This window comes from Acanthisitta chloris, unplaced genomic scaffold (assembly GCF_000695815.1).
Source record: "Acanthisitta chloris isolate BGI_N310 unplaced genomic scaffold, ASM69581v1 scaffold36859, whole genome shotgun sequence".
Lineage (NCBI taxonomy): Eukaryota > Metazoa > Chordata > Aves > Passeriformes > Acanthisittidae > Acanthisitta > Acanthisitta chloris.
The window spans coordinates 1-10182 of NW_008693697.1; the positions used below are offsets into that span (position 1 = coordinate 1).

General features: G+C 40.0%; 1 protein-coding gene across 2 annotated transcripts in view; it reads left to right on the forward strand.

The window, feature by feature from the left end:
- The first annotated feature begins 1319 nt into the window (after positions 1 to 1319).
- BROX (BRO1 domain and CAAX motif containing) overlaps positions 1320 to 10182 on the forward strand; it is an 11399-nt gene continuing 2536 nt past the window's right edge. The window contains exons 1-10 of one of the 2 annotated variants that reach the window (XM_009083157.1): positions 1320 to 1442; positions 2184 to 2290; positions 3790 to 3886; positions 5138 to 5233; positions 5388 to 5460; positions 5811 to 5916; positions 6481 to 6570; positions 7334 to 7419; positions 8702 to 8783; positions 9834 to 9984. In XM_009083157.1, coding sequence (XP_009081405.1) covers positions 1342 to 1442; positions 2184 to 2290; positions 3790 to 3886; positions 5138 to 5233; positions 5388 to 5460; positions 5811 to 5916; positions 6481 to 6570; positions 7334 to 7419; positions 8702 to 8783; positions 9834 to 9984 — 989 coding nt within the window. In that variant the 5' untranslated portion in view covers positions 1320 to 1341. The remainder of the gene's footprint in view (positions 1443 to 2183; positions 2291 to 3789; positions 3887 to 5137; positions 5234 to 5387; positions 5461 to 5810; positions 5917 to 6480; positions 6571 to 7333; positions 7420 to 8701; positions 8784 to 9833; positions 9985 to 10182) is intronic. The other variant, XM_009083158.1, reaches the window with a different exon arrangement.

The following is a 10182-nucleotide window of genomic DNA, read 5'->3' on the forward strand; positions in this document are numbered from 1 at the left end:
TGGTGAGTAAGTCCCCGGCTCGGTCAGGAAGGCCTGGATGGTGGCAGGGGTTTGCTGCTTGGTAGATCTACTCTTTATTTTTCAGCAGAGCTGCGAAGTGTTTTATAAGGATGAACTTGAGAGATTTAGAAAGGACCATGAGGTGATGGAGGCCTTGGGGGTCTCGACTCGAGTAGGGTCAGCTCCAAGCACACACCAAGCAGCTCAGGGCTTTATCCAGTGAGGTCTTGAAAGCTTTGAGGATGGACACAACACAAGCTCCTTGGGCAACTTGTTCCTCAGTTCTTCAGTCATCGTGGTGAAGGAATTTCTCATTTTATCCAGCAGAGCCTTCCTATGTGCCCATTGTTTCATCACCATGCACTGCTGTTGGAAGCTTGTTGCAATGCTTGTGTTATGTATGCTTGCTGAAATTGATGTGAATGAAGTCAGTTTTATCTGTGCTTTCTCAAAATTCCAGGTCTGTTATATGTATGTAAATAGATGCATGTTTCCAGTCAGAATTACTGTGTGGTTGCAGGCTCATCCATACCAATGGTCCTGCAATAAAAGCTACTAATAGATTGACCAGATACAATATAATGATCTCAGTGAATTGAGAGCTAGCTTGGAGAAAAGGAGGCTCAGGGGTGACCTTATTGCTCTCTACAACTAAACTGTAAGGAGGTCATAGCCAGGTGGGGGTTACTCTCCCAGTTGACTGGTGGCAGGAGGAGGAGACTATGTAGCCTTAAGCTGTGACAGGGGAGGTTCAAGTTGGGCAGCAGGAGGAATTTCTTCATGGAAAGGGTTAAGCATTGAAATAGACTGCCCGGGGAGGTGGTGGAGTCACTATCCTTGGAGGTGTTCAAGAAACAATTGGACGTGGCACTTAGTGCCATAGTCCAGTTGACAAGGTGGCATAGGTCAACCTCAGATGTGTTTTTCCAACCTAATAGATTCTGTGATATTTCTCATGTAATTTGTAGATATGTTCAGCCTTATGCAGGAGATAACAAACATGGGGATCTTTTTTTACTAGGAAAGTATGTGCTCACATAGAGCAACGTAGGTGACAGCTTTTTGCCTAACTTAAAATAGTTGCCTTAGAAGGCACCTGTGTTTCGAGAGAGTGACATTCTCCAACTAGGCACATGGATGATGAAGACATCGAATATGGAAGCTCAGTGTTTCAAAGAAAAAAAATAATCTAATTTCAGGTGACTTTTTGCCTAAATGTTTACATTTGGAATATATTTTTGTGAGTGGAGGAGCATGACATGTAGCATCTCAGCTGTACCTGTTCCTGCAGCTGCTCTTTCCGCACTTCAGGTTTGGCATAAACAACACTACAGAAAGAAGATGACGCACTGGTTCCATCGCAACCCATTGAAGGCTACAGCTCCTGTTTCATTTAATTATTATGGGGTAGCTACCACTCCAGCTGCAGCAAAGGTTTGCAAGTAAGTGCGCTTGCGGTTAACTTCACTGTTTGCAGGGCATCCTTAAAGGTAATGCTACTCTTCAATTTTTGTGCTGAAGATGACTAGAAACATGTAGGCAGCAAGACAATGAGACACTGGTAACACTGAATATTTGCTTACAGAGAACGAATTCTCCAGTTTTCAAGTCTCTGAGTGCACAGTAAGGCCAATTATAACAATGCAGAGGCAAAAGACGAAACATTTCATTGTCTTTCTGATGACTGTGCATTCTTCTGCTGAAGATCGCTTAATTTCCACAAGTGGTTAAGGCCTGACTGTTCTGTTTTAGATAGGAAGAAAATGAAAAGAGCTCTTAGCTTATTTTGCAGATCTATTCTTATCTCTTCATCTCATCCCATTCTAATGTTGAAGAATGTTCCTGCTGGTTATTTCCCTTCTCTCCCCATCACCCAGCCTCTTGGTAGGTAATTTATAGGTGTTTTAGTTTGTGTTAGAATTTTGGTTGACTACTGATTATCCATTGCTGTCTGTCCAAAATGGGTTGTACTAAAGAGTAAATAAGTATCCAGAGGAGAAAGGAAGATTTTTTTGTATGTAATGGCATCTTCTTCATAAAGTCCCTTTCCATGCCTTTAGATAGCTAAACTAAATGCATAGGTTCACTTCCTGAGGCAAAAGGGTGGGTACTTTCTTAATAGCAAATTTTTTTTAGTAGAATTTATTAGGTTTGTTTTTTCTTTTTATTTTCCCTCCATGTAGTGATTTGAGGTCATCTCGAACACGACTGCTGGAGCTATTTACAGATGTGAGTTGCAATCCAGAAATTATGAAGAATGCAACTGACTTGTACTTCTCACTTCTGCAAGGTAGGAAGATTTATTAACAATACTACTAATACGTCAAGAGGTGGATCATTTGGGCTTAATGACACTTCTCAGAATGTGTATTGTGCTGATCTTCTGTAGAGATGCTTTGCACTTCTCAGGAAGGAGGATATCTTCATGGGTTCTGTGCTTGACACCAGTCATGGGTACTCTGTCCAAGTTTCAGTGTCCTTTGTGACCCTGCCAGTACTAAGTGTTGGCAGTCCTGTCCTCTTGCTGTTAACCTCATTCTGTTCCCTGCTGGAGAAGGAAATGTTTATTTGTCTCTTAGATGGCGGTGAGTTCCTCAAGTATAAAATGACTATTAATTAGTTGATAGGATTCGTTCTTTGGTGTAAACTTCTGGTTTTCCTAATACTAGATCATAGACTTGTTGCAAGTTTGCATTTCTGCTGCTTGTCTTAGGTGTGTATATACAGGTACCCATTAGCATATTATCTACATTTGCAATAGATGATCACCTATGATAACAGAGTCTCCTGAAACCTTCCTCCTGCCAATAGGACTCTGTAGCAGTCAGGCACTCAGCCAATTTTCTTAGGCTTGAGTTTTCAGGAATCAGCTGATTTCATGGAAACTGATCTTTCCATCTGTGGGAAGTGAAGCAGCTCATGTTGGTTTAATTCCCTCAGTCCCTGTGAGGGTGTAAGATAATGCCACACCTAGATAAAGGTAAGACAACAGTCCATGTTGCTGCAGTCAAGATTTGAAGAGTCTCTTCAGGAAAATATCATGCTTGACCACTTAAATCTTCTGCATGTGAAAGGAACAAGTATTTTATGTCTTTATAAACATGTGACAGCTCCCAAGGCTGTGTAGTCCTAGTAGCTGCTGTGGCAAGTCTTGAGTTCTTAAGAGTCTATAAGACCTGATCAGACCAAGGCCTTTCTTAAGCCTCCTTAAAAAATTGCTTGGGCCTGCATATGCTAGGATTTAGACATCCTGTAGCATGAGCTTCATCCCACTGACTGCTGCATTCTGGGCTGCTGGACATGAAGAACCAATTTCCTGTAGGCCTGGAGACAAAAGAGATGATGACTAGGTGAGTCCATGTTTACAAGCCCTTCTCCATCTCTCTGTTGACCAGACAACTTTTCCTGGAATTTTCTGATCTTTGCTATGATGGCAGTGACAGTCACTCACTCATCTTGAGCAACCACAGCCATCCAGTACCTGGATCAGTACAGCTCCCAGTTAGATGGGACATACATCTGCAAGGTTTTTCTTGATCAGTCAAGACTCACAGAGTTGAACTGGTAACTTGCTGGGTGAGGAGTTTCTTGTAGTAGTCAGTTTGGTTTTTTTCCACATCTTGTTCTGAAGAATAAAAGCCTCAGGATGTAACACAAGTTTGTGTGGTGCAGCAAGAAACATTCCTTTGTCTATATCTGTATTGTTATTGATCCCCATTACTTCATTACTTGTTTCTGTTTCTTACTTTGAGATTGCCTTTCAGGATTTTTGTTTTTATTATTCCATAGGTTTTATCCTTTCACTGGATGACTCTTCCCAAGAGTGCAAGTTGAGATACATTCAGAATTTCAAGTGGACAGACACGTTACAAGGACAAGTACCAAAGTGTGTTTGCTTTTTTGAGTAGAGGGTATGCAGCTATTGTGTGCTGATCTGTTATGGATATGCACATGTGCCAGCACAGGCATAAAGGGAAACTGGGAAGTGTAGCAAAATGTTGAACACAAAGTAGTTTGCTTTGTATTTTTGTTAACTGCTGTACTGTGTTAGGGGTTCTGAAGCATGTGTGGCTTTTATAAGGGTGTGATAATGCACAGTAGTGGTAGAAGGATCCATTGTGTCTTTGTTGATCTGCAAACTGCATCTGTAGTTGTCTAGAGCAGTACAAAGACAAACCTTGAGGGTATTGGTGGATTGAATGTAACAAAGCTTACTACAGTTTTAAACTTCCATTTGACACTACTGCCTCACCAGTAGCTTCTGGACGTTTTGAGGTACCAATATTGCTGAAGATCTTATTTTTTTTCTTGTCCTAGTACATGTACTCTTGGTTCAAACAAACAAATCTTCTGTTTTAAGTAGGTATATAGTTCTGTAGCCTTCTGGATTATTCAGTTGTCTCTTACTATTGTAGGTTATTGTGTTGTATAACCCTATTACAAATTTGTCAAGCTTTAGCTAGAAGTGCTTGACTTGCTCAAAGCTTTTATTCCTTTTGGAAAAACAATCTGTTAATTAGATCTTTCTTCTAATTTTCTCACAGGCATACACACATGTGCCAACATTCTTCCCACTCCCACACCTTTCTTTTTAAAATGTTTATTAGTTCCTAAGCTATACTGAGTCTGTGTTTTTAGCTTCGGAAATTCCCTGCTATTTGCATGTGCTGTTTGTCAGCAGTTACATAAATACTTGCAATAACATTCATTTGAGAGAGATGTAATAGACTCTGACTTATTAACTTAGCAGTACAACTTTAAAGTAGACGTTCCAGAGCGAGGCTTTCCATAAAATGTGCAATTGGAAAAAAAAAAAAGAGAGATGGAAAAATGTCAGCCACACCCAAAGCTAAGAAAATCTCAAATTACAGTTTTAAAATAACAGTTCCCAAATGGGAAGGGTGGGCATCTTAATGTGGAAGATTATGATTATGAACTCTTAAAGGGAATAAATAAAAATTGAAGTCTTTTTTAGGCAGTTTAGCAAGTAGGAGGTTCTGTTGACATCTTAAGTGAAAAATGTTTTATGGAGAGCAATGTCGACTTATGCTACATGAAGTATCAGCAGAGAGAGCTTGTCAGAATCAAAATGAAAGCATTAAGTTGTTTTGAGGGGATTTTGTCTGTCTTTCTTTAGTGCCCAGCAGGATGCAGTGTTCGAACTGGTTTCCATGGGATTTAATGTAGCTCTGTGGTATACAAAATATGCATCAAGACTTGCTGGAAAAGAAGAGTAAGTGTTTTTCTTAATAATTCTATTGCAGCAAAGCCATAACTGGCATGATCTACTGTTGTTAATAGTCATGCCCCAAAGCAGGAGGTGAGACTAAATGGCACTTAGAGGACCTTTCTAACTAAAATTACATTGATTCATTCTGTATTCTTAGCATAACAGAAGATGAAGCAAAAGATGTTCACCGAAGCCTGAAGATAGCAGCTGGGATTTTTAAACACCTGAAGGTACAAAAACTGTGTTTGCTGTCTGTTGTTCAAGTTGTCTCCAAATACTTGACTTGTGTCTTAGAAAAGCCTCTGTTTTTCTGACAAGGTGACAGAATACACAAGTACCTCATACTTCCTCAATGATACAGGAAAAAGAAGGGTATTAATATGCTGTGCTGCCACCCAATCCCTGCTACTCATTCCCAGTGGCAGTGGAAGAGTAATTTGTCTGTCACATGCAACAGTGCAGCCAGCTGTCTTGGTACCTTCACTCAAGTGTCCCATCCATTTAGGAATGAGTCACTTGTTTTGCACTGGCAGCAGTGGTGTTAAGCCTAAACTAACTATGAGACTTGCTTTGTGTTTAGGAAAGTCACATTCCAAGACTGATTACACCCGTGGAAAAGGGAAGAGATTTAGAAGCTCGACTTATAGACTCTTACATCTTACAGTGCCAAGCTGAAGCTCAGGAAGGTATCTTCAAATATATGTCTGCTGGGTGTGGGAAATGAGTCTTTGCGGATCACTTTGAGTCTCATGAACTCTGCTGGGCAGCAAGGCCATTGTTTTTTACTCTCCTGAAGTACTGTAGCTTAGTGGGGCAGGTTGCTTTTAGAGAAATGTGTTAAAATTATAGAAGGAAAATGCCAAAAATCAATCTGATACTACAAGTGTAACATGGAATATCTTCCACTTTGGAAGAACTTGCATGTGACATTACTCCCCTCTTCTCTTTTTCCTTTCATCCAACCTTTTAACCACCCTGCTTGCCTAACATAAATTCCCAGTTCCTTTACTTTAAAACATTTGCAGCTTCTGTTTATTAGCTAGTCTTAAGTCTAACATTCTTTCAGTTTTTCTATTAAATTGGAATCATTCTATCCAAGAGGCAATCTCTTTATTCTGCAGTTTGCTTGACTGCACAACATTTATTTTCTGCTCATTCAGGGGTTTGAAAATCCTAAATGCCTCTTGCTGATTTGATGTGATGTGACATTACAATTAAACTTATAGTGTGGTGTGGAACTTTTTTTTCAGTGACAATTGCTCGGGCTATTGAGCTGAAACACAATCCAGGCCTAATAGCTGCTCTTGCTTATGAAACAGCTAACTTCTACCAAAAAGCTGGTATGTGTCTTGTTTTGTATCCTTGGTGATTTGGTCTGTGCACTGCTGCCAGCAGACATACTTCACCCACCCATAAATTACAATATTAACACTGTTTCTCAGTGGATATGGTTTGTGTATTTAGCTTCTATTTAGCACATTTAAGGCTTCAGTTCCCAGTGTGTATTTTGATAACGCCTTTTGATTTTGTGGGAATCTTTTCCTGTAGCTCTTGATAGGAAGTGTTAGTAAGGGAAGACAGAGTGATGTCTTGAAAATATGAGACAAGTGGCCTGATGTAAATGAAGTGTGTTCCAGCTGCCTTTGGGCAGCAGATTATGATGTAGACTATGGAGTGTGTAGCAAGTTAATTATGTACATCCTTCCAGATGAGAAAGCTGGCCTTACTGAGCAAGTGGAAAAAGTGCAGAAATATGAGAGCCACGAGATAATTGTAACATGCATAGACTTATAAGGCACTACTTGAATTTAAACTAGGAACAAGCTTTGAAATGTTGCATAAAAATGCTTAGGAGAATTAGCCATCCAAAGTCAGTGGACAGCAGTTTCAGGGATTCTGAGGACAACTGCATGATAGCTGCATATTTTGGAGATTTTTCCTCATAGTTTCTGTTTCCCTTTGGAGGATTAATATTTGTCACTTGTCTCTGGCTACTTCATAGTTAAGATCTATTGCTAAGTTTAAGAATTCTGGTCCTCGAGTGTGTTTGCGGTTTTTCTTTTTTGAAATGTCTTAAGAATAACTTTACATATGTGTTCATAGATCAAACATTATCCAGTTTGGATCCAACCTATGCAGGTAAATGGAGGAAGTACTTAAACTTGAAGACGTGTTTCTATATGGCCTATGTAAGTACTTTGGTTGACAGCAGTCACAGTTTGTTGTCGAACTGTTGTCTAAGGGCTGGATAGGGAATGGGGGCTAAATATTGCTTGGGCTTTCTTTCCACGCTGTGAAGAGAGATTGTGCAGTGTCAGTGGCATTTGAAGTGTGTTGAGCCAACTAATTGTGGAATTAATTGTGCTCGTGTATCATTAGGTGAAGCAATTCAGGCTGAACATAATACTTGTCTTCCATTACCTGCATCACAGTGTGATTCTAGGCATAATTCAGAGCTGATCATCTTTTGGAAGGGCCCCAATGAAACTGCATCAAGTACCATTAGGTACCATTCCAAGCACTGTCCCATTTTGCCTTACTGATCTCTTAGCAAGTGTAGCGCTGCTCTTGGGATCCTCAGCTGCTCAATTTGCTGTTTATTTCTTGCAGCCTGCCACAGCCTGTAATCTGGCTTTTTCCTACTGTACAAAAGACCCAAACTGAGCAATTAGCACAATTGTCTTTCTCTTAGGTTAAACCTGTAGCTAAAATCTGTTTGCCTTATTAGCCAGTTTGAGAGGTAAGGGAGGGTCAGAGTTGTGGTACTTCTCCTTTTTTAAAAAATTTGTGTGACATGGGCAACGGTAGATTTAGGTAGAGCTGTTCTGTGAGAAGAGATGTTAAAGGAAGGGGTGCAAGGTAGGCATTAGGTGCTGGGTTTTTTCCTTTCCTTATGGTATTTAGTATTTAAACTCAACTTCTGATAACAGATAAGAGGCAATTCAGTTCTCACTGGAATATAGTACTATCTTCAAGCCTAAGTGTGAAGGAATTTTGGGGTGGAAAAGTTATTTAGACTATGGCAAAACATCTCAGACAGCAGAACACCTCATCTCTTCTGGGTTCAGTGGTATTTGTCACAGATTCAGTTTTTGAGGGTTCAGGTTCTAAGTCTTTGCTTTGTAAACTTCAGTGAAGTTCACCCTCTTTCTGTGGTGGAGCTTAATGCTGCACATTGACACACTGAGAGAGCTTGAACTGCCTGTCAGTGCTTTTGGTCAGACAGCCTTCATGAAGCTCAGTTACTCTTGGCTAGACTGGAGACAGCTTGCTTCATACCTGCCTCACAGTGTGCATGTTTGAACCACACTGCTCAGTGAATGCTGCTTTGACTTGCCTTCACGAATTGTCAGCTATCTGCAGGGAACAGCAGCTTCGAAGAGATGCAGCTCCAATGTCAGGAAGAGCAGAAGAGAGTTGGTACAGGAAGTGCCCAATGGTGTTGGTAATGATTTTGTCCTCTCCCATTAGGCATACTGTTACCATGGTCAGACTTTACTGGCAAGTGATAAATGTGGGGAAGCAATCAGATCTCTTCAGGAATCAGAGAAATGTAAGTGTGGCTGAGACTGGATTACAGGGTCTGATGATGACATGACTGTTCTATTTTGTTGTATCGTGTTTATTTGGTCTTCCATAAACAAGATTTTATGTCACCTGATGAAAATACAGCACACCTTTGAATAGAGACAATGTGTTCTTTTTTTCTTGCTTTACCAGGTCCTGTCTTTCATAACAGTGCTGCAGAAAATGTCACCTTCATTTCTCAGCCTGTTAAAGACAGGCTTTGAACTGCCTGCATATACACTATAAAAATCAGTTGTCTGGTCATCGTGTTTTCTGATCTGTATCTTAGGTTACTGCAACCATTTCTGCCTTGAAGGTTGCTCTCTTATATTAAGTAGTAAATCTAGATTATGCTTGTTTGGTTTTAAACAGGTTTCAGTAACTTCTTTTCTATTCATTTGTAAGGTAGATTAAGGCAAGTTTGCAGAAATTCAAGGTCTTTTTCCCATTCTTCTCTCTTGAAAGCTATTGCTACCCCAACAGCCTGCACTGCATAACTTTACCACAGTATATAAAGAATGCTCAAATCTTCAAATTGGAAACTTTAGCATTAATTTTAAAAATAAATTAAAAATTTATTAACAAACTAAGTTGGATTACTTGCAGTAAAACAAATACTGTGGTTTTTCTTGTGCCTGCTGTTCAGAGAACAGTGCTTCTTTTCCCACTCCATGTTGTTTATTGTTGTTTGGTTTTGGGCATCAGCTGTGCGTGGACACCTTCATACTCTCTTTTTCCCTATCATGTGTCACAGTTCTTGGGCTTATTGTTGCATTTTGCTCCACATATAAGAATGCTTTCCTGACTCTTCCCACTCAAAAAAAATGAGGGATTTTTCTGTTCCTAGTCACTTGTTGCATGCAGTAAATCTTGGCTGTAAGTGCTGCCCTTGAGCTAGGTTGGTTGTTGTTTTTTTTCTAAGAAGAAAGAAGCTTGAATGGATTCTGGTACCTTCTAAAACTGAAGCACTGTAGGGCAGAACTGTGATTTAAAAGGGTCATGTAAATGATTTTTATTTTATTTCTTTCTTGCAAAGTTTTTGCCAAGGCTGAAGCATTGTGCAAAGAATACGGAGAAAGCAAAGGGCCTGGGACTACTGCCAAACCTTCTGGACATCTCTTCTTTAGGAAATTAGGAAGTTTGATTAAGAGCACACTAGAAAAATGCCAGAGAGAGAATGGATTTATGTAAGTAATTCATGGTTGGTACAGTACTCTGTATGAGGTGTTGTTATCTCACTTGCCTTTATATCAAGACAGGATGGTAAATTTTCCTCTCCAGTTCTTACATTCCTTTAGGGCATGGCAGGCAACATAAATTCTATAATTTTCTCTTGGCAGATTTGCAATGGGTCTGTGCTGTCGCATTCTGTGTTCTGTGCCAGT